Source organism: Lepisma saccharinum, chromosome 6 (genome assembly GCF_977018435.1).
Source record: "Lepisma saccharinum chromosome 6, izLepSacc3.1, whole genome shotgun sequence".
Lineage (NCBI taxonomy): Eukaryota > Metazoa > Arthropoda > Insecta > Zygentoma > Lepismatidae > Lepisma > Lepisma saccharinum.
In genome coordinates, this window is record NC_139234.1 from 54349694 (window position 1) to 54374936 (window position 25243).

At 36.7% G+C, this 25243-nt stretch overlaps 1 protein-coding gene across 5 annotated transcripts in view; it reads left to right on the forward strand.

Moving 5' to 3' along the window:
- Tomosyn (syntaxin-binding protein tomosyn) overlaps nucleotides 1-21572 on the forward strand; it is a 476384-nt gene extending 454812 nt beyond the window's left edge. For all 5 annotated transcript variants that reach the window (XM_083123931.1, XM_083123933.1, XM_083123935.1 and 2 more), the window contains 3 exons: nucleotides 897-992; nucleotides 4256-4380; nucleotides 13671-21572. In XM_083123931.1, coding sequence (XP_082980057.1) covers nucleotides 897-992; nucleotides 4256-4380; nucleotides 13671-13918 — 469 coding nt within the window. In that variant the 3' untranslated portion in view covers nucleotides 13919-21572. The remainder of the gene's footprint in view (nucleotides 1-896; nucleotides 993-4255; nucleotides 4381-13670) is intronic.
- The last annotated feature ends 3671 nt before the right edge of the window (nucleotides 21573-25243 follow it).

The window sequence follows — 25243 nt, forward strand, 5'->3', positions numbered from 1 at the left end:
TTTGGCACACACAGAAGAAATTCTACTGCAGAAACGTAGCAGAAACGCAGGTTTCACTGGGACTTGGTCCTAGGTGTCTGACATATTGTGCCGTTGGTCAACGAGACAGCCCTGGTGTCATTGGTTGGACAATTTCCACACAGGTAAAGCAGTTTCAGGAAAAAAAAAACAGATGAAGTCAGGGCTGGTTTAACAGCTCGGTTAGTAGAGAAATTGCACAGTACACCAGAGACTTAAGTTTGAGTTTTGAGTTCAGTGGCATGCCCAGAATTTTCAAAAGGGAGGAAGGGGTTACGTAGATTTGGGGGGGAAGTCTGCCCTCAATTTGCCATCTTTTTCTACCTTCGACCTTTTTTTTTTCTTCTTTTAAAAATACTGGGCCAGAGGGGGTTTATGACCCCCACCATGGTCGAGGTAGCAATTTTGTTACATTTCTACATCAGTTTTCTTATTATTTAATTTTCCCACACTACTTTCTTCCTTTTTTTCCAGTGAACACATTCCAAAATGTAGTCAATGAAAATACATTGTGCTTGTCTTAATTGTGATTTGCAAAACAATGAATATTCCACTGAAACTGAAAATCTACGAATGCTAATACTATTTTGCATTCACAATACAATACCTCTATTTGCATAGGACAGGTTTTCAGATGCTGAGTAGCTTAACAACATGCTTTGAAACACACATGCAACGTACAGTTATATTGATTGTGATAAGTCTATTGGTGCATAATACAAATTCATTTCTAAAATAGATAATTGTTTTTGTCTAATCCATATTTGCCCATATACTTTACTCTAGAAATCTTCTTTTTTACCTTGGTTGGCTTACATGCTTACTTTAATGTGAGCACATTAAATACATGAAGGTGATGCTTCTCCTCTTACTTCTAGGATAGCGAGGACCTTTTGCTTTAGTAATAAGGGGCATGGTTTATATTTGTGCTCACCTTCTGAGGTTCAAAAGTTCACTATATCTGCAGAATTCTGGTACGTACTGTTTCTTTTCCTCTTAAGAAGGATTGCATGCATCACAGAAATAATTAGCGTTTTTTACTGATACTTATTTACTTATAGCTAGAACTGAGCTGATACCAGTGTATTGGTATTGAAAATTAAGCTTCTCAATTCAGTCACTGATATCGGAATCTGCAAAGTTCCATAAAACACTTTTGCAGTCTTAATATGTTTATTTTGCATCTGTATGGTAAATTAATTTTATCAGAGAACAGCCATTTTACTATTGTGATTATGTCATGTGAACATAATGTTAATGTTGAAGTAAAGCTCTGCTAGATTCATATTTTATCCATTTGGAATACTTGTATAGTAACATTTATAAATATGCTGGATAAAATTTAATTATTACAATGTTCAAGCATTGGCATCTGTATCAGTGGGAATTGGTGAGAGTATCGGTAATGATATTTATGTTGGCTCCAAGAGGTATCAACATGCCTCTACTTAAAACAAGATTTAGAAGCATTGCATGATGTGAATATTTGAGTACTTCCATACGGAATCAACACAGCCCACAACCTGACCATCTCAGATGTGATGTTGCATATCGTTGGAAAGCTTGTTCCATTCCCTACACAATAAACTTTATTTCAGCTTCCTAGGCCAAATAGAGATAGAGCTAGAGCACATTTAGTATAGCTAAATGGGCTCAGAAAGGGCAATTTCTGTTAACTTTGACCTTGAATAATTTAACAATTACAAGACAAGCTAGACTAAAAATTTTCATAGTTACTAAGTTTCATGCATAGTTTCAACTCCCCAAATTTCATGAAAATCGGAGATGGTCAGGTTGGAAATAGCACATATCTGTGTTGATTTGGCATGGAATGACTCATTTGTAGCTTGCTGAAGTTAAGTTTATGAAAGTATGTTGAAAGAGTCTCTACTAGAAAGTTGTAAACTCAAAAAATTAATTTAATTTAAAAATAGCCATGCAGACCTAATCATTGCACTTTAACGCAGTGGATCTGTTGATATGAAAAAAAAAATATTGAGAGTGTATAATGATTGATTGATTTAGTGTTTTAAGTCCACTTTATGCACCGTGAGGTTAACTGGGACTGGACCTACAGTTTAAAGTGGGATCCGAATCACTATATGCCTCCCATCAGGGAGGCCCTTGGGAGTGAATAAAACATATCACATGATGGGACTTTTTCAAACTATTTCCCCTTGAATTGGCACCCAAAAATCTATTAGAATCAGTTATTAGCACACTTTGTCAATTGCAGGTGTGTTTTATCATTTTCTACCAGTGTCAGCATACTGGAATTGACTGGTCCATGTAAATATCTACCAATAAGAAATTAAATTATCTCGGCAACCAATAGTGATAGGATCGCCCGGTTTTGTTTGTCTGAAAGAGAAACTCAACAAGTTTTATCACCAACACAAAATATTCAATACACTCACCTTAATAGATCTCCACGTGTGCTCCTTTGGTTGCTTGACAAACATCAAGGCGGTACTCAACCTCCCTCCAGGTGTTTTGTAACATTTCAGGCATCACAGATTCACATGCAGCGATAATTCTTTGCCGAAGATCGTCCAAGTCTTGTACTGGTGTTTGGTACATGAGTGTCTTGATGTACCCCCATAGAAAGAAGTTTAGTGGGTCAAATCAGGGGACCTTGGGGGCCATTGAATAGGTCCTTCCCTTCCAATCCAGTTCTGTGGGAAATGGTGATCGAGGAAGTTTCTGACATTCCGTGCGTAATGTGGAGGAGCCCCATCCTGTTAAAATGTGTATTCATATGGTATACGGTGTACAGCATAATGTTCCAATATTTCCAAGTAGGTGTTTCCTGTAACTGTATCCTCTTCAAAGAAAAAGGCCCAATCACAGAATCATGAGTCAACGCACACCACATATTTAATTTTGGACTGTCCCTTTCATGTTCTACCACGAAGTGGGAATTTTCCTCACTCCATATCCTGCAATTTTGTCTATTTACTTTACCTGATGTATGGAAAGTGGCTTTGTCAGAAAATGCTACACGTTTTAGGAATTCATTGTCTTCATCAATGCGCGATAACATTTCAATAGCGAACTCCTTCCTTCGAGGTCTGTCATTACGATTAATTTTTTGAACGAGCTGTATCTTGTAAGCTCTAAGCCACAACCTTTTGTGTACAATGTCATATACAGTTGATCGAGGGATTTGAATTTGTGTACTCGCCCGTCTAATCAGTTTTCATGGGCGGCGTTGAAAAGCTTCCCGAACTGCCTCCACTTTTGCCTCACTCACATGTTTCGTGCCACTGCCTTCCTTCCGCAACACAGAACCTGTTTCCAACAATTTTTATACCATCGACCAATGGAATGACGCTCTGGTGGTTCCTGTCCATATTGTTGTCTGAATTTTCTCTGTACGATAACAGGAGACTTGAATTCAGCAAACCAAAAACAGCACTCAACTTTCTGATAAACAAACGCGAAGCGAATGCGCTCTGCCTCCTTCCATCGCTTGGTGATAAAGTTTGTTGAGTTTCTCTTTCAGACAAACTAAACCGGACGGTCCTATCACTATTGGTTGCTGAGATAATTTAATTTCTTATTGGTAGATATTTATCTGGACACACTGTACTATATGTGTGTGCTAATCTTGAAAGAAACTGTACAATAAGTTATACTTACATTTTATGTTGATATTAATAGGCTTCATGAGATATCTACCTGGTTATGTTTCACGCTTTCTTCAGTCACTGAGGATGTCATCAGCACCTGAAGTGGAAGATGTTAGCTGGGGGAATGTTTCTTTGATCCTTGGGGTTAGCTGAGGGGATTCTCCTATGGTTTAACATGGTGGCAATGAGACAGCTGGGGGGATACTTTGCAATTTTTTTTCTAGCTGAGGGACACCATTTCCCTGCATCCCTCTCACTTTGAATACTGGGTGTCATGTTAGCTCTCGAAAGCTCTGAAGCCTATCCAGAACTGATGTGGTTTAAATCACAAGAAAATATATTTTTTTTTTGTTCACTGCCAGGAAAGCGTAAGCAGTTATTTGTTTTCTAAAATTTGCCAGTTTGTCACTTGATCACCCACAAACATTGTATATCATTTTACTTGTGAGGAGAAATTGATGCCAGGTCCTATTTGAAGTATTTTGTATTCTAGGAAATGAAATTGGAACAATAGATTACCTAATTGATATAATTTTCAAGTTTTTTTTTTTTTTTACTGCTACAATATTTGCTACATTTCCAATTTGAATTATTTTATTTTCCAGTTCGACTTTTACTGAAATGGTAGGTGACCTATTCCTTGCTCGTGATATGCCGGAAGCTCCAAAGGAGAGCTTCTTCAAAGGATTGTTTGGAGGTGGAACACGTTCTTTAGACAGAGAGGAACTATGTAAGTTATAAGTTTGAGAAAAAGAGCCATATGTATTTTTTTTTTCACTTTTTACTTTGTAGTTTCTGTCAGGGATGGACAGATTAATCATTACTCTGTTGATATTAGCTGATAGACATCAGTGGCATATTCTGAAAATTTGACCTGGTTTACCTCAGCAATTGTTATTTATTGTATACATTTATTATGTATTAATTAGATATAATAAAAATAAAACACCAGTGCAGTCATGCAAGTAAAACAAAAACAGAAGTCGGACAACTTCAAATTTTCTGGCAATTTCTATATATGTGAAAAATGTTGGTTTACCAGCTGTAAACTAGATAATGTGGGAGAATACACCACTGACAGGCATATTAGTTCATCAATAAATATCCTGGTTTTTAGTACAAAATTGTGCTATTGCTACATTTGTATGAATATAAATGTCGAATTCATAATCCTGTTTTTGTAAAGTAAATATCTAAATGTGCATTTCTTTTTCCTAAGATGAAATCCAGTACAATCACCTGGTTACATAAATTAAGGAGGTGAACAAAGCATTCAGGTGGAACAGTCAGAATTTCTTATTAGATTGTCAGAATATCTGGTATTAGTATTCACAAAAAATTCATTTTGATCAGTTTCTTATGCTTTAAAATTATTTGCTTGTTTACAGTTTGGTACAAACCCTAGTTTCTGAATATGAGTTGGTCATGTGCATCGACTTGGAACAGACAATGATATTGCAATGCTGCACCAAGTCTAGTATTGCAATTTGTATGCTCCAGCAGATAACACTGTCGTGGGAGCTATTGCTGAACAAGGTTGAGATAGGGAAGGAGAAGGGGCTACAACATTATCTTCTGTCTCACACTTGCCCTTCTGTTCCCACATTCTCAAGCTGACTGTAAACTTACATGTTGTAGATCTGGTTTGTAGCGAACTTACACAAAAAAATCAATATGCATCATTTCCCAGGGATGTCTACATTCAGTCCATGCACTATACTTCTTAGCGCTTGTATTTGACTTGACAGCCGCACAAACTTCACATTTATTTACATACCATACTCTTCAATAGCCTTATCCATTCCTGGCCACCAATATATTTCTCCCACCCCAAAACAGTAACTCATTCGTAATGCTCAATTCTGCCTGTCTTCTCTTGTACGTATGCCAACAGTTCCTTCAATTCATCTCCTTTGAGCCCTTTCACATCTTGTGGCCATCCATTCTGGCAATAAGGTTTCGTTGTCAACGAGATGAAATTCTTAAGCTAATACATCAAAATCGCCTGCTTTGCATTCGGTGTAAGCGTAACCTGGTACATGAATTCCTCTTGCCTGGGATCATCATCATCATGCATGTCAGGAAGTGGCAATCTTGATAACATGTCTGCAACTCCAACCTTTTTAGTACAAATAAGTTTATATGTGAATGAAGCCAAAAGTAAACACCACCTTTGAATGCATGGGGACGCCGTAATAGAAATTGCTATTTCCATAGCTAACAATTGCTTAGCCGGCATTAAATTCATCCATATTTCAAACTATCTACCTTGCACGTATTTTTGGAATTTTCTCACTGCATGTACGATACACAAAGCTTCTTTTTCATGAATAGGATATGTAACCACGTGCTTATTTAATGTACATGAAATGCATTCAATCATATGCAATTGCCCTTGTACTTTATGGCATAATTGCACATCTTATCTCATCCTCGTCGCCATATATATGTATGTATATACTCTATGTGATCAGAAGTATCCGGACACCCACCTGAAAATAAAGTACAAGTTTAGGCAACCCTCCATCAGGAACACTGGCAGTCAATACGATGTTGGCCCACCCTTAGCCTTGATGACAGCGTTCACTCTCACAGGCATACTTTCAATCAGGTGCCGGAAGGTTTCCTGAGGAATGGCAGCCCATTCCTCGCAGAGCGCCAAAATGAGAAGAGGTATTGATGTGGATCGGTGTGGTCTAGCACAAAGTCGGCATTCCAAAACATCCCAGAGATATTCTATGGGTTTCAAATCAGGACTCTGTGCAGGCCAGTCCATTAGTGGGACGTTGTTGTCGTCAAACCACTCCCACACAAGCCCTGCAGTATGGATGGGTGCTCGGTCATGTTGAAAGACACAATGGTCATCCCCGAACTGGTCTTCGACAGTAGGCAGCATGAAAGCTGTTAAAATGTCAACATAAACTTGTGCCGTGACATTGCCATGTAAAGCAACAAGGGGGCCAAGTCCCCTCCAGGAGAAACATGACCACACTGTAACCCCGCCACCTCCAAATTTCACTGTCGGCACTATACAGGCTGGTAGATGTCGTTCACCAGGCATTCCCCACATCCACATCCTACCATCGGATCGCCACATTGTGTACTGTGATTCATCACTCCACACAACGGTTTTCCACTGTTCTATGGTCCAGTTTCGATGCTCCTTGCACCACACGAGGCGGCGTTTGGCATTTGTCTGTGTGATGTTTGACTTATGGGCAGCTGTTCGCCCATGGAAACCAAGTTGCTGCACCTTGCGCCAAACAGTAATGGTGCTTGGAGTAGATCCTGATGCAGTTCGGAATTTCTGTGAGATGGTGGCGATGGATGATTGACAATAATGCTGTACGACCCCCTTCAACACTCGATGGTCTCTGGAGGTCAACATGGGAGGTTGGCCTGCATGCTTTTGGGTTGTACACATCCCTTCACTATAACATTGGAAACAGTGGACAGAGGGATGTTTAGGAGGGTGGAAATCTCACACACAGACTTCCTACACAAGTGGCACCCAACCAACTGACCATGTTGAGTCTGCGAGTTCCTCAGACCATCCCATACTGCTGTCTCACACTGTCTGCAGACTACTGAGTTCGCTGACTATGTGTTCCACGTGGTAGATGGCAGTACTGTGTCACCCTCTATGATAAACACATGTTTCGCGGTGTGTCCGGATACTTTTGATCACATAGAGTGTGTGTGTATATATATATATATATCATGTTGGTTAATTTATGCATGCACGTAGGTACTTCATAATGTAATGATTATCAGGAGGATTCATAATAACAACGATTTAATACTATAATACAAAACCATTTCTAAGATGGATGAATGTATAATTTTGTAATCAACAACTTTACAAAAAATTTAATGTTGACCCAGATATTATGCACACTTAACAATATCCAGTATGGAATTTTCCCTTATGCACGCGAGACACCATGACTCCTTTCTTCCTCATGGAAGTAATTGTATCCAGAAAACAGGAAAACTAAATGTCTATGTGAAATAAGAAATTGTATATATTACTTCCTGTGCACACCATCAGTTTAATAACGTGCATTTACTTGTTTTATTTCTGTTCCGAGGTAACACACAAATGGACAATATGGCAGCCACGATGATGATCAGTACTAACTACAATAATCATACATTCCAATCTGCTTTTTTGAGCATCGGATAAAACAAATCAATGCCTATACTGCTATGGAGACCATGAACTTTCCGATGATAATTCATGTGACGTTGTCCACGTTAAGCAAGGAAAATTTACATCCTTACCTCGGACAGATGTTGAAATCCATGATGATGCAACTATTTTGCGTGTCTTTCCATTGGGTATCACACTCCTGGAATCACCTCAATGGAATTAATTACCTTGGCTGAACATCACCACCAAACATTCAACGTCAGGCTGATCTAGCTATTCAACCTGACTTCCACGTCTGCTTCCACAATAATGTGTATATTGACCGCCATCACAAAACGCTGCTTCACTCAAGCAGCCATTCTCACTAGATGTTACTTCTTTCTCCCCCCCACCAGTTTCTCTCCTTTCAACATGCACACACTCAAGAATTACCTTATTTTTTTTACAAATTACATTGTGATGTGTGTTAGAGGACCTGTTAAGGTAGGCAAATTCATTGTTGTTATAATCATCATCAGCATCCTTTGCCGTTTCCTGCCTCTGACTGGTTCGCCATAGAAGTCAAGCCTCTCCCTTATTTTCCTGGTCTTCCTCTCTTTCCACGGTATTCCAATCTTATGCTCTTCTCTTAACACTCTCTGCTATCTGCTCTTTCCACCAACATCTTGGTCTCCCCCTTGGCCTTATTCCCACTCCTTGTGCATTGTAAGCTCTTACTGGTAGTCTTTCTGCATCCATCCTCTTCATGTGTCCGAACCGTCTCATCTGTGCCTGATCTATCCTGTCCTGAAGCTTCACCACACCCACTGTCTGTCAGATCTCCTCATTCCTTATTCTATCCCTTCTAGCCTTCCCCAATATGCTCCTTAAAAATTTCATCTCCACTGCCTGCAACTTTCTTTTGTGTCTCTCTGTCATTCTCCAAGTCTCTGCTCCATATGTAATTATTGGCACATAGTATGTGTTATATATTACCTTCTTGCATTTCATAGGTACATCCCTGTTCCATATTAACTTTGAACGCTTTGATATAGTCCACCACCCATTTGTCCTCTTTTGTTTACCTCCTCATCTATTCTTCCACTTCTCTCAATTATGCTTCCTAGATATTTGAAGGTCTCCACTACCCTCAACTCTTCCGTGTCCATCATTATTCTTGGTTCATTTTTGGCTCTGTTTCCTGTTGTTATTAGCACCTCGCTCTTTTCTGCACTTAATTTCATTCCTGCTCTTGTGATTTCCTCATTCCAACTATCTGTACTTCTTCTTCCCTGTTTACCCATATTACTAGGTCATCAGCGAAGAACGGGGCCTTCATCTCTTCCTCTCCTATCTTCTTCCCCACCAATGCATTCATTGTAATTATGAAGAGCAGTGGGGAAAGAGCACTTCCCTGTTTTAGTCCATTACTTATACTGAACCACTCTGTTCTTCCCACTGATGTCTTCACACAGCTCAGGTTGGCATTGTATGTGCTCTGCACTATACACACTATCTCTTCCTTGGCCCCTTTCTCTCTTAGAGCCTTCCAAATCTTTGTTCTGCCCATGCTATTGTATGCCTTTTCTATATCTAGGAATGCCAATCTCGTAGTGCCTTTCCTGCATTTGCCTTATGGTGAATATCACATCTACTGTTGATCTGCCTCTTTTAAATCCATATTGTTCCTCTCTCATGTTCAGCCCAGTTACTTCCCTTATTATTTTCTCTAATATTTTCTCGTACACCTTTGCTGAGTGTCACATTAGTATTATTCCTCTGTAGTTTTTATTCCTTTCTGTCACCCTTCTTGAATATGGGAACTATTAGTCCCTTTGTCCAATCTCTTGGCACTTCTCTCTTTTGCCACACTGTTTTCAACACACTGTATAGCCACTGCACACCAATCACTCCAGCTCCTAGTATCATTTCCACTGGCACTTCATCTACTCCATGTGCTCTACCTCTCTTCATTCTCTTCAGTGCTTCCTCCACTTCTTTGCATGTGAGATTCATTTTCCCTTCATGTTTTCTTTTTCCTTCACTTCATGTTCATTTCCTTTTTTCATGTTCAGCAATTTCTCGAAATCCTCCACATTCTCCTTATTTCTTCATCCTCTTCTACAATGTTTCCCCTTTCATCCCTTAGCTTACAGCTGTCTCCTTTTTCTGTTCTCCTCTCTCTCACTAATCCATACAATATATTCTTGTTCCCATCTACATCTTCTTCTAGCACTTTGGCTCATCTTCCATCCACTTTCTTCTTTCCTCCTTTACTACTGTTCTTGCCCCTTTCTTCTTTTCCATGTACTCTTTTTGTGCATCTTGTGATTTACATTTAAACCATTTTCTAAATGCATCATTTTGTTTTTCAGTGCCTCTCTAGTTCTAATCAACCACTTACAAAGTGAATATTTAACAAAAAAGGGTGGAAATTTTATTCCTTCCCTGTCCCGTGAAAACGTTGAGCAAATTGTGCCAGTTCTTGGATGCAACAAATTGTACATTGATGGAGGCTTATTTGTCTCCCTGTGCAATGAAATTCAGGAACCCCTCAGTTACTAAACTCGTTAATTTAAATACTCAACAACTAATTTCAGGATACTTTTTTTTTTTAACAATGGTAATACTGTACCACTTTCTTGAGTTATAAATATAAATTTAAACAATTACAAATCTTACAACTGGGGTTCCCGAAAGCAAAATCAACTGCAGTGCCATCTGCCGAGAATTTTGTCAAAACGTACAAAAATACACTGCGCATCGACAATGTACAATGTGAGCAAAGCATGTACAATCTTGGCACACTAGAAAACAAGAGAAGTTCCCGTTGACCTAACTCTATGACAGTGCTCATAATCCAATATAAAAATTGCCAACATTCCTTAAAAAGCATTAATGGTTCTTTAATCTTCTTAATTAATACATGTAACCAGGTGACTACAATAGGTTATGTGTTTCAAAAAGAAACTCTGTGTATCAGACTTTTACTTTTCAAAAACAGGGTACATGAATTGTATGTTTATAAACTTAAAAATAACAATAAAATGATGGAATTGCACTGAATTACAGGCTACTATTGATGGATATATTAAATTTGTAAAATTATCATTAATTCCAGCAATACACCAATGTCAGCAAATAACAATAGAGTACAGATTAATCTGTCTTATCACTTATTTATTTTAAACGACACTTTTCTGTTGTCATTCCCTTTCACTCTTTTTAATATCAAAACACAATTGGCAAAATGCTCAGTTGTTTATCATAGAAAAGACCAATTAATCAGCACTATCAGCAAGTGGGTAGAGATGTTAAAAGTGCACAGTGGTCCATGATGATGAGCAGTGTTGTTGTTGTCCCAGCAGGACAATCACTGTAAAGAAGATGATGCCATTACACTGGCCTGCTTGGGTTTGGGTTTCTCGCAGATGACTGTTGTCTGAATAATTTCAGCATGCTGATTCCAAAAATGAAATCAATTTTTGCCCATCACATCTATTTTTTTCAGAAAACTTTAATTTCACAATAACATGTGTAGTTCCATCATTTCCCCAATAGATGAATCTGTTTAGATGGTGGTAAAAGATTGGTTTTCTACTATACAAATCCTCCAATTTTGAACTGTAAATGCCTGTAGAATAGTAAGCATTTAATCCACCTTCAACCTTAACAAGACACATTGGCATGAAAATTGTATGGACTTTGATTATGTAAGTTTTTTTTTTTTTTGAAATCCCTAAATAAAAATTTCCTGCACAAAATGTCTAAAAGTCAATGTTATAATATGGTGGGTTGATTGAACTTAGTGACGTGGAGTAAAATCCTGACGTGATCGGAAGAAGTTTATGTCATTTCCGTGATCAGCATTCAAAATACTCAGAATCGCCTAGTGGTTTGTAAAAAAACACAATTTCCCTTGTATAAATTTCCTTTGTTTGTTCCCAGGAAATTTCAGTTGTGTAAATTTATTTTGTTGTGTTCTGTAATAGGCATAATGGAATGGCGAATATGAGAATTTTGATTGTGAAATTGTGAAAAATCCTGCCGTGATGGGGGAACATGAATGTCATGTGGATGGTCAGCATTCAAAATACTTATAGAATCTCCTTTTGGTTTGTAAACAGCTGAAATTTCCCTTGCATACATTTATTTTGTTGACGAAATGGCAAATATCAGAATTTTGATTGTGAAATTGTGAAAAATCCTGATGTGATTGAGAAAAATGGATGTCATTTCTGCGATCAACATTCAAAATACTTTCAGAATCACCTATTGGTTTGAAAACATCCAATTTTTTTTTACAAAAATGCAGGGCTGTGTTATTTGTCAGAACAGGCACATTTCTGTGAAAGTTCTGGCCATGGATGACAGTGTTGTATCTGCCCATACAATCCTCTCAAAGGTTCTCAAATATTGTTAGTTGTTCAGTATGCTGTTATTGTGGGGGGAGTCTTGTCTAAATGTGTTCCTTGCCTTTATGACAACACACAGCCACTGCAAGTGTTTCCACGATTTATTTTAGACCTTACAGCATCCCCCATGCATCCCTGACGTTGATCCCTTTAATTACAGGTTCAGGCCCCTCAAGGATGAATGATGATGATGTCAAAGAAGCAGTCCATTTCTGGCTGAAGGCACAACCAAAAACATTTTTTTCTGGCCGCGGTGGCTCAGTCGGTAACGCATCTGACTACCATGCTAAAGGTCCTGGGTTCGATCCCCGGCCGGTTCAAATCCGGGAACTTTTCTAACAAAGGGGCCCCGGCGCCCACCCAGCGTCGAATAACATGGGTACCTGGGGGGTAAAGGCGGTCAGGGGCATGATGCTGATAACATCACCCCCACTCACAACCAGATCAAGAAAGTGTGGGGCGTTACCCCCACACCCCCTATACACCTTCATGGCATGGTGCTATGCACAGGGGAGCACTTTACCTTTTTTTTACCTGCTGGAATAAATTTGAAATTTGAAAAAAATATTATTTTGCATTGCTTTTCTGCCACTTTAGCCTTATCATGATGATGAGGATGAGTGATGATTAAATGAACTTGATGACTGGACACTCGCAGAGGAATACCCATGTCCATGCCAGAACTCAAAGCTGGGACCACTGGTAGGTAGATTGTCCACCAGACACCAGGAGAAATCTGTGGCTGATCCAAGAATGACACTTGGGTGGGGAAATTTTCCACTTGAAGTCCATTCTAGTCCATTTTAACCAATTTTTACATAGGTTTAATATAAACAATATATAGCACTACTCCGTGGTTTATAGCGTAGTGTCCACAGGGTGAAAATAGGCACACTGGCTTCGAATCCCAGATAATTAAAAGATGTTTATTTTCGTCCAGCATTATTATATCTTTCCACAGTTGTGATAAACTTTGTCATAAATATACAACAAATTGTGAAACAAAGAAATAAGGACCTTTGTTGAGCCAAGAAAATGTAAAAATATACATAAAGCATTAGGGTCATTATTCATTTATTTATTTAATTTTATTTGAATGTAGATTATTACCAGAAGACCCAAACAAATAATTATCATGATAATGGACATTCGGTACTTCAATGCTATCCATAATAATGATCAATAATGTTTTTTACCAACGAAATACGATAATACTGAGATAAAAATTGCATGTAGATTAAATATAATGTATGCAAATCCTAGTATAGGCTCTTTGGAGGGGTGATCGCCCTTCCCATCTGGGTGGAATAAAGAAATTGGTGCAACATTGTAAGAAGAATGTTTGTGTAGGAAAATAGCACTCATTGCTGTCACTGTTTGAAATACCATCGTAGTTGCTACCATCTTGTGCCAGTTCATAGACGTTAAAGATAAAGGACTGTTTAAATATCAACCTTGCACTTCTCATTTCAGTTGGAGAGTCTAGCGGAAAGGCATCTCGTAGTGTGGCCAAGCACGTCGGGTTGACTGAAATGAACAGGCAAGTAGGAAGTGTGACCTCCGAGATTGGGCAGGCACATAAAATGATGATCGAAAGAGGTGAAAAACTAGGTCAGTTAGAAATGAGAACGGCCCAGATGGCGACAGATGCTGAAGTATTCTCAACAAGAAGCCATGATCTCATGCTAAAATACAGAGACAAGAAGTGGTACCAACTTTGAAGTGGGTCTGACTCGGCACAACTGCTGTTGTAAAAAAATCTTTTCATTGTTCACCTCCACATCTGGGTAATGTGGACATGAGAGGCAGGAATTTGATATGCCAATTTGTACTGTAAACCCACATTTAAACTCATATTTTGGCAATAGTCTGAGGTTATATTACATGCATATGATTGCATATTGTTGAAGAATAGTTGGAGAAATGACGATAATTTGTTAGTGTGTAAGAAACTGGGAATTCTAACTTCCTGCTGGCGATGGTGATTTAATTGTATCTTAGGATAAACCTTTATAAGTTATTATTAATGGTTGCTAGATGCCATCAGATCATGAAGTATTTTGTTTATTTATTTTGTTCTTAACAGACATAATTATTAACTTAGTTTTTGCTTTGGCTTGTTTGATTTCTTTAAGTTACCTTTTTCTTTCCCCCTGTTCATCTCTAAAAACTTATGAGTCATATTTTTATTCATGAATGTGGCTTATAGAAATAACATGAAATGTAATTAATGTTAAGTGATTTTTGTATGTAAATTGAAATTGCATATGTTGTAAGACAGGGATAAATTATCCAGATATGTTGTATATAGTAAACTGTACTGTTTAGGTACAAGTACTTCTATTCTGTACTTAAAGTATGTGATATTCTATTCTGCCCACTCTTATCTGTTGAGGACCTAATCTTTGTTATAATGTGAAGTTCATTAGGTACCTGTTTGTTGACATTGTTGGACAAAAGCAGCAGTTCCCCCAGGTTCTAATATTACTAGGAAATTGTACAGTAGTTCTTTGTAACCCTAAGAGTTTTGGTACCAACAAAATAAGAGTTGATGCATGCAACAAGGTATGGTTTCTCGACCAAAATGGAATTTTATTGGTGTACTTTCTACATCAAAGTGATCACCTTCACTTTTTATATGATTTTTTTAGTGTAAAAATGTACTTAATTTTTTGCAAAAAAACTGAAATGTGGAAACTTTCATCATGCAGCCATGTTTATTATTATTAATATTATTGAGATACTGTTATGAGAGTTCGAGTCTATAATTTGAGATCTTGTAGCATCTAGACACTACTGTGTGTCCATACTACAATATATACGCCTGGCTTATTTTTTCTTTAATGCATTTTGATGTAGTTATGTAATGTAGCAGGTAAATGTATGAGTCACACTACTTGATAATCAAATAATTTTGGAAGTACTTAATTCACACAATAATCATGCTATTGAGAATGAAGATGAACACACATACACATGTACACACACACACACACGTACATATGTATATGCTAGTGAAAAATCAAATTTTATAAAAAATTATTTTACACTTGTAGAAGAACATAGTGTTGTAGCCCAGCTGGTTGTTTTTAATTTTTCTTTGTACAAATGAACTCAAAATGTTATTGCTATTCTAATGTTACATATATACATATATATATATATATACATATAGAGAGATAAAAGTTAGCATGTAGGTGGCATGATTTTAAAAGAAAATCTTGTTTGAGAATATTGTTAGCGAGAAAATTTTTGAAAAAGCCTGCAATGAAGCACAAGTCTCGTAAAATTCACTATGCAAGGCTGCTTTTGAAGAAAGAATCTTACATTTCAGAAATAGAGATGGAGCATGTTGTAAAGAGATTATATATAGTTCATTCAGTCACTTCCTTTTACACGTCGTTACCATGAAACATTGTATATCATAAGCATGGTAGAAGGAAAACCTGCCCCTGCTTTGGATAAGTATTAATAGTAAGAATGTGTGCACTGTTCAAAAAAGTGCATATATATCAAAAGCAAAGAAATGAATGAATGTTAAAAGAAATATTACATTGAGACCACATTTGTTTATATGTGAATAGTCATCTAGACAGACATGAAAACAATATCCCCCTCCCTTTTTTTTATTATTTTGCAACTGCTTAACACCCGATGGTATCTAACCATCAATTGTTATTAACTGCTTGTATTTGCATTTGTTTCTGCACATTCAGTTAGTCCAAATAATCATAACCACTTTCACTCAGTTGCTGCTTTGAACTTTTATAAGCAAGGTTATAAGTTTTAACCATTTTAAATTTATTTTCCCCTCCCCCTCCATTTCTTTCCATTCAAAAGAAACATACTTGTGGAATACAGTTGTACCATTTTATAAGTCAGCATAGTTGTTCAGGTATTTAGTTACGTTCATTTCCCAAGATGAGAACTATATAGTTGTGGGAAGCAATATTTGATGTTAAACTGGCCATATTCTCCACTCTCGGTAGTAATTAAGTAGTTTCACGAGGGCACAAACTTGACTAGCCTGTTTTTGTTTAACAAATTTGACAATCTTTTGTATTTGGTATGAATGTTTATAATCTATTGCTTTTTTTTTTTGTAATAAATAAGTGGAAACTGAAAATATGAATAGAAAAGTAAGTTTAAAGTGTCCGGCAATAGATATGTAAAGAGAAAACAAAAACTAATAGAGCAAATAGTTAGTCAGCAAAATTTACCACTGCTGACTTTAAGGTACTTATTTTTTTTATTTATTACAATTCCATTGACAGTGCATTAAAATCTTCATAAAAATTTAACAAAAATGTTTCTAATATGTTTACCATAATTGCTTGTTCCTATTTTAAATCAATATAAGAAAATTTAAAGCAATTATAATTATTCCAAGAATATATTTTCTCAAAATTTGTCACTGTGCTCCTAACAAAGTTTTAGTTTTCTACATTCAGTGAATTTTGGGATGATAAAGATTAATTTTTACATCATGCACATATTCTGATGAACATTTTGTAATGTCCTTTTTAAAATGTGCATGAATTATTTACTACAATGTGATTAGCACAAACACGAAATATACATGACACTGTTTTACTCATTGTACTGGAAAATATTTGCTATTTCAAACAATATGTAGCACATTTCATCTTACAAGCTGTGACTTGTGACAAATTTCTCATCCAGCCATCAAATGAATTGAAATTTGCTGGCTTTTCCTTCAGTTGCATTTGATCTGATGGTAAGAACAAGAAGCTCGTTAAATGCCACCACTTATAACATGAAGTGTGTTGTTCATTTTTAAATAGTTAATAAGGAAATTGATTTTTCATGTTAAATTGCACTTGTCAAGAGAATACACATGCATTCAGTTTTGAATAATTAAATAAATGTTTATAGTTAATATCAAAATAACAGTAATAAAGAGAAGTTGTTCTGCCAAAAAATATTATCTCTCAGGGAAAAGTTAATAAAATTCCTTTGTTTGTACTTTATTGTATATTTATGCTGCAGCATTTTTTTTATTGGAATCGAATAGAAAGTTGACTGATGGAAGAACAGGGGGGATTGGGACAATAAAATGTAATGTTAATGTGAGATGGTGGTATAATAAATCATTGAAACTGGAAAGAGAAAATTATAGTGAAAGAAACTATAATTTGAAGGCTGCACTGAACAACAGTATAAACTTATATTGGTAACCATGTATTCACAACATCTGTAAGTTTTATTTAGGGTAACATATAGCCAAATGGTCAGTGCTTTCACCTTTGGTGCAGGTGGTCCAGGTTCGATTCCCAGTGCCCCCCCTTCGCCAGTGTTGACCCAGCATCATGAGGACAATTGGGGAGTTACTTGAAAAGAAATAGCGGGCTCTGGTCTCGAAAGCCAGAAAACAGCAGTGATGGGACTTGATGCGCTGACCATGTGTCACCCAATGAAAAGTCACTTGGTGGGCCTTGGCCCTCAGAAGGCCAGGATGCTAGTTTAATATGACGGCGTTGTAAATTAAAATGTGTTTTGAATTTATTGTCTTGCTGATAATGATGACAACACACATTGTGAGAGATTGAATTTTTATGCAAGTTCTTTGCGTATAAACGTCAGAGAGGCAAAATACTTGGAACATATGGTTTGTTATGTTTTATCTGATCCACCTTGGTTACCTGCAGTTTTGAGTGGTCATCTTACAATTTTGGCACCGAAACGTCCAGGTTCGAATCCTGACCTGTGCGTGGGTGTTCCTTCATCATTTAATCATCACTCATCCTCATTGTTGCAATTAGCCTAAAGAGGCAGGAAAATACAAGTTTTATTCGTATTTCTGCATCGAGAATCCTATTTAGATCCGGTTTTTATTTTTGTTGGAAAAGCTAATATGCAATTTGGATTTCCATTATGCTACAACCCTTGTATTTACCTAGGTATTTAAATATTAAGCTGGTGGGAAGCCTTCAATATACTGGATACAATTTTCTTTTTCAAAGATTACCCAGAGTAAATTATTGTTCCAAGTCTTAAGACTCTTGCTCAAGTAACAGGTGACATTCTTTGCATCTTTCTTGGGAATGTGACATATCTCAGTGCAGCAGCTTTGGGATTGCAGGCATGCTTTTTTTAACTTTGGAGGCTATCGGAGTGCACGGAAATGTCAGTTTACTCAATGGGCCTTTCTGTATGATTTCATATTAAGTGCTGATTGAATCTCAAGATCCATTATAATGTGCTATTTGCACTCCTCAGCTTCAAGGCCGAACTCCCTCTCTTTCCACCATCTCCCACCATTTCATCTTGCTCTTTGTCTTCTTGAACATTTCTTCTTTTCCATCTTCATTTCATGTACCTCCCTTGATAGTCTCCCATTCTTTGTACCTCCCCATTCATGCTCTGTATTGTTTTTCTGCTCCTTCATCTGTCTCTATTTCGTACCATGCTCCTAAGGAACTTTATCATATTTTTCTCAGTTTTCTTCTACATTACCATTATCTCAAGATATGGTTTCCTTCCTTACTTTGGCCATGTAAATAACTTCTCACACCATGTGCTAAACAGAACATACTTTCCATACATTCGTAAAATCAGCAGACAGGAAGTTGAAAAGCTGATATCTCACTGACTTCAGCTATTGAACTGTTTGTTTGATTGCATAGGCCTGGTTTTAAGTGGGCAAGGAAAATGTTTTGGCTACATTTGTGCTAAGAATGTTGGTCTATTTGATGTGATCTTGCTTTGTGACATTACCTTTAACATATTGTTACAAGTGTACTCGTTGGTGCTGATGTAACAGGCTATGGAACTTATGACACTAGCTTTTTACTCTGTATCAAACAGGTCTGTTTATTATTATCCTGAAGTGCTGGTATATTTACGAAACTATTTTTTTAAGAGGTTCTATTAATTTCGGTGGCTACTGCCACCATCCTCTCCAAATTAATAGAATGTCTTAAAAACCAGTATAATTATTTGCTACCATGTCTTTCTTTTCCCAAAACATGAATTTAACATTAACAATGACTACGGTATTTGTAAGAATTGTGAGAACAGCAATTACTGCATTGTTTATTGAAGGACCGTATGCAAGAAAAGACTTTCAACTTGAAATTATATATTCTGTAATATTGTATAGAATCCGAAGAAAATATAACTACATGACAGTGGAGGAACTGGTCAGGCTGTTTGAATGCTGTGGGATATTGTTTACTTAATTTTGTACATTCATTATGTATGTCTGTGCTGGTTATTAGAGGATATATATGTATAACATAGTTTTCTAGTTTATCGAGTGTTCAAGTTGTAATCACGTAAAAGAAAAGAAATATCTGTCATGAAGAACTATGAGATACTGAAGAAGATTTGTTGTGATATTTTTGTTAATTTTAGTACAAAATATTATATGTTTAGCCACTCAATATGGCCGAATTATTCATACCCTGTGAGCGGGGAGGCAGATATGTCACATCACTTGCTTCTTCATCTATCATTATTCTTTGTGTAGGGTACTTAATAGCATGACTTATTCTTCAGTGGTGATCTAACTTTAAAAAAAAATGTTGTTTGTCAATTTTTTTTTTGTTTTTAACTTATTATTGTGTATTTTTTTTTGTTTTTATAATGTAGTTGAGGTGGATTGTATTAAAATTCAGCTACATGCATTTAATAAACAATACTTTTTTTAAAAAAAGTGCGTAGACAAGCATGGTTTGAAATGTGTAGAATTAAAATGAAAAACATTAACATCACTGAACTGTAAGTCTCTATGCACTACATTAATGGCCTTAACAGTTTTATTTATTTCAATGATCATTTCTAGTCAAATTAATTATAACTATCATTACTAATTGTTCTTACTAAAGCATAGCAGTGCAAATAAAAACATGGTGATGCAATGTCAGTACTTAATATATACTACACCCTTTTTTTCCCCAATGATATAGAGCAGACTTATAATAAACAGAATAATATGATAGTTGAACCTCGCTTAAAACATTTAAGATCATAAATTTTACATTAACTATGTTGCTGAGTCGAAGTGTTTGCCATATTCTGCAGAGTGAGAAGACTGTCGAAGCGAATAACAATAATTGTTACAACTGTAATTTTAAAGAAACCAAACTGCATTGGTATAACGTTAAGAATGTTCTTGCATAACTTTTACTTTTGTTTTATTAATATCCCTGTTCCTCATTTGTAAATTCCTACCCTTAAAACTAATGGTTATAATTTCTTCAATGACAGTAGAGGAGAGAAGTGGTTTTTGTACATGGATACTATTGTCGAGTTCGAGTGTTGTAAATAGAAAATAATGTGCATGAAATTGTGACTACAAGAATGAGGAGAATAGTTGAATTTTAGTCGAAATAGAAAATTATAATTCTTATTGAGGTAAAAGTGCTTTAGATATAATTTAGAAAGTATATATATACATATATACACACATAAGAAGAGTTTATCAAAGAAGTAACAAGTTTTAAAAAAATACCATCATTAAAACTGCAAAAAAGGTTTTTCTGCATTCCTGGTGGTGCTTATTAAGGATAATCATAATTGTAATTTGTAATTATGAATGCTGGTTTAAAATAATTTGGAAGCACATTACGCTTGTTTTCCCGTAATGAATTTTATGTAAATATATAGGAGGTAGCATCTAAAAATGATAACAGTTATTACATAAAGTTCTCTATCGCTCAATATTAACGTTAAAAAAGCATATATGCTACAAATGTGTTCCTTGAATTGGTATTCTGTAGCTGTATTATGTTACGTCATCACTATTTCCTGCAATAGAACCATGGTATGTAATATGTTTTGAAAACAACCATCCACTGTTTGAGAGTTGTTTTCCTCTGAAACAAAATGAAGATGTAAAAAACGTTAGGAGGGTAGAAATACTCCTTACTGTTATTTTTATAAGATTTTATGTTTAATGAAACCTTAAAGAGAATATATGTCTATCATTAAAGATATCTGGTCTTTCATTAACTTTTTAATAATAATTAAACACGAGCTAATCAGGCATGTAGCTGAAACCCATCTCAAAAATATAACTTTTGTAGTCATTGTTTATGACATTTCTTTGTCACCTTGATTTTGTTAAGATATTAATTTTTAGTTGCATTTTTATTGCAAAATGACTCACTTCATTGCAATGATTTGGCATACCTATTTTGAAGTCTTTTCTGATTTTTACAATGGTCAAAATAATGATAAGAGTGTGAGATATGACTATTTTTTTAAATAGAAAATCCATGAAAAGGAATAAAATATTTCATAGTGCTTCAATGCTTGATTACAATAAAGGTGCTGAAATGATTGAAAACAATTATGTTGAAAACATGTATTTAAAGGCTGTTTTAAGACTACTCGCTGTAAGGGAGCCAATATAAGAAGAAAAAAAACAGCTTTAATGTTTACAATATATTTATTTCTTCCCTCTTTTTCTTTCAAGATGTCTTTAGGTATCCCAACATTAATCATCACTTATCAACTCAACAGGTTGGTGTGTTGAATGAGGTAACAATTCCAACAATGTGTTCCGATTAGGAGTATAATAAGAGAAAATACCATATTTTCTTTAATTATTATTATTTATGAACAAAACGTTTTACATACATACATAAACTCAAAAAGTTTTTTTTACAAGTCTAGTACACCTCATCATGTGCACCATTGGTTGCGCGGGAAATGTCTAATCGGTATTTCACCTCAGCCCATATGTTTTCTAGCATTTGTAGCGTCACATTGTTGATTGCAGCATGAATTCTTTCCTGTAAGTCTCGTAAATCTAGAACCTTTGTAGCATGCACCTGGTCCTTCACAAAACCCCACAAGAAAAAGTCACTCCAAGAAAAAGAGGATGGATGATTTTATCTTTCAGAAACCTTCCGCTTCGCATGCTTCCCAGTCATCGGCAACAAAGATCCTGTTTCTCTCAGCTGCTTGTCCCATTTCATAATCGACACGTACGTTGGGACATCACCCCCTGCACCAATGTTATAATGAGTGCGAAAACTTTGCTGTACACGTTGTACAGAATTAAATTATGCAAATGCCAAAACACACAACACCTTCTGTTGTGGCGTCCACATGGCGAATGATGCCTTCGCGGCAGTTTGAAAAAGCCTATAGCTTCTGAGCTTGCGTGATCTGCCACAGCACATTACATTTAAAACTTTTTCAGTTAATCTTCACAGTGTTGCCAACTATCAGTCATTCCAACTATTTGTTCCAAATTTATGAATTTTTCTTTTATTATACTCCTAAGCGGAACATGCTGTATAATCTACAATACAATGAATAAAACAGAAGATAAACTGCTAAACACATTTCAACTCTCTAAAACTATAGTTTATCAAGACAATTAAAGTACAGGGTGTTTCATTATTACCTCCGGGATTTCAGAAGTTGGTTGCTCAGAGGCCAACTCACCCACGGGGATGAGAGCATGTGGAGAGAGTAAATATCCAGATTTTTAACCCACCTTACACATGTTCGATATGTCCTCCCTTGGTGACTCGACAGACGTAACACAAGCAGGGAGGCTGGGGCCATTGTCTGAGACTGTGGACCGCATACAAGCAAGTTAAGCAGGAGACAACAGATGGATAAACTGTAACTGAAGGTGAACAGCCCAAACAGCATCATTTGTGTTCAGTTTACTGCTTCTGTTTTATTCATCATGCCAAGTGCAGTGACATGAACAATTACTAACAACACAGAAAGCTATTTTTTCCTATGGATTTAAATCATTACCAACTTCTACTACATATAGACATCCTGATCAACCAGAATTGAAACTTGGATATTGATATGGCAATCCTGTAACCACTGAGCCAAGCTCTAGGTGAGTCACCAGGTTTGGTAGCTCAAATAGTATATCATTAGCATTGTATGCTAGGGTCTCATGTTCAAGCATATTTGAGTCAATCTTCACGGAGTTGTCATTGTGTTTGTACAGATAAAATTTGTTACACCGAACAAGGAAAGTAAAATAATACTGGTTATTAACAAAATAGGAAGGCTGAAAGAATTTAATTGGTACTTCATCAACAACAAAAAATAAAATACACTGAAACCCCAGTCTTATGTTCCTAGATTTTACATTTTCCCCCCACTTTGGAGCATTTTTTATTCATTCGGGCCAGAAAAAGAAAATGTATAAATTTTCCTGGTTTATACATTTTCCCGTACAGCCCCCTGAAATATATGTACTGCAGTGGTGGCCTGTGCCTATTCTCAGTCTCACATGCACACCAGGCACGGCTTGTGCATTATTTTCCTGGGGGTTCACCGAAGTCATATGACACATATTCAGTTTCCACAAATAGATTTTCTTCGCGAATCAAAGGGATTGGGGGGGGGGGGGCTTAAAAGATTGGTACATAATTTTTTCATAGAATGAGGTTTCATAGTAGAAGTGTGCAAATAAATTTGAGGCTAAAACTAAGTACAATAAATTTTGTCTCTGTGAAAGAAATTTCGGGTTTTATTAGAAAATCATGGACGTCCTGAGGATTTGTTCCAGGGATGGGAAGGAAGATCATTTTTTTTCAAGGGGGACAAACAAGGCACATTTTCCCCTGTAATAGTGTTGTTCTCTCAAAAAACACTCCTTCAGTCCCTGAAATGAAATTATATGTGGATAATAAATAGTTTTAGGTTGACATAATTTTCCAGGTAGCTGTGGCCCCTTTTCCCATTCAGACGTCCATGCCTGCAATTATAAAACTACTAATCACAATGGTCCTACAGGGAAATGGCAACCAACGGCATGTGCGTACTAAAAACCTGAGACCCTTTCATTGAAACGTTAGTTTTTTTTTCTTTCTTCAAATTTGGAGTTGGTCGACCAGCACACGCATTATCTCTAATTTTCTTTCAACATACGAGAAAGTTTGTTTCCGATAATTGTATGCATTTTAGCGGTCATTTCTTACTTGCGCAGACAGCAACACCTACACTGCATCAAATGACGTAACATAGTCCATCCTTTGGAGCATCAATACTTTGCAACAACTATCCAAGCACTTCGAGAACTTACAAACTTGAAACATTGACACCAACAGGGTTTGTCACGTCTTCCTTTCTTCACTAAGATGTATTTAACTAACTAACTAACTAACTAACTAACTCCCTAGCCTTCTTAAACCCGAAGGTTCATGGCTGCAGCAACACAGGCCTTCCATCTTTCCCTATCTTGAGCAAGTTCTATATACTCTTTTCCATCCCTACCGATTTCCCTTAGGTCCATCTCAACGTTGTCCCTCCATCTTCGTCTTGGCCTTCCTACAGGTCTCTTACCATCAAGTTTCCCAACAAGAATCCTGTAAACTCCTCTTTCCTCTCCCATTCGTGCCACATGGCCTGCCCACCTAAGTCTTCTTGATTTAATTATTCTAATATCTGGACATGAATACAAATTATGTAGCTCTAAATTATGTAACCTTCTCCACTCACCTGTCTCCTCATGCCTTTTAGGTCCAAAGATGTATTTATTTTATTTTAATTCATCGTGTCTAATTCCAGCTTTCATTCATTTCTACTCATCTTACTCTGCCACAATTTTGCATTTATGCCAAGAAGTTCAGCACAAAAATTATTCAACAGAAAAGATTGAATATGTAACGAATGCGCTTCAAACTTGAACATCACAGGGCAACACTGGAAGGGAGAAACCAGCTGGGTCTCACTCGCAGCGAGGACGGTGCCTTCTGGCTTCTGCGGCAGCTTCTGAGAGAGCATGAACTGCGCATGACCATTGGTTGGAGATCGAGGTTCCTCAGTATCCTTTGCCATATATTTTGCCCATATAGCTACCCCGAGCTTATGCCTGCCGCCCGAACCTTCACTATGACAGGAGCTCTCCTGTTGGGGTTAAGCTGAGGGTCTGCAGGAGGGCGGTCGACTCGCAGTTTCTCTTTCTCAGCAAAAGAATTTGCCGTGTTACGGACACAAATACATGACTTTTTGTGTAGAAATTTTAGCAAAAAATTGTCAAAAGGTAAAGACATTGTTTATTGTCCATTCTCGAGGTAAATGCCGTATATTACTGG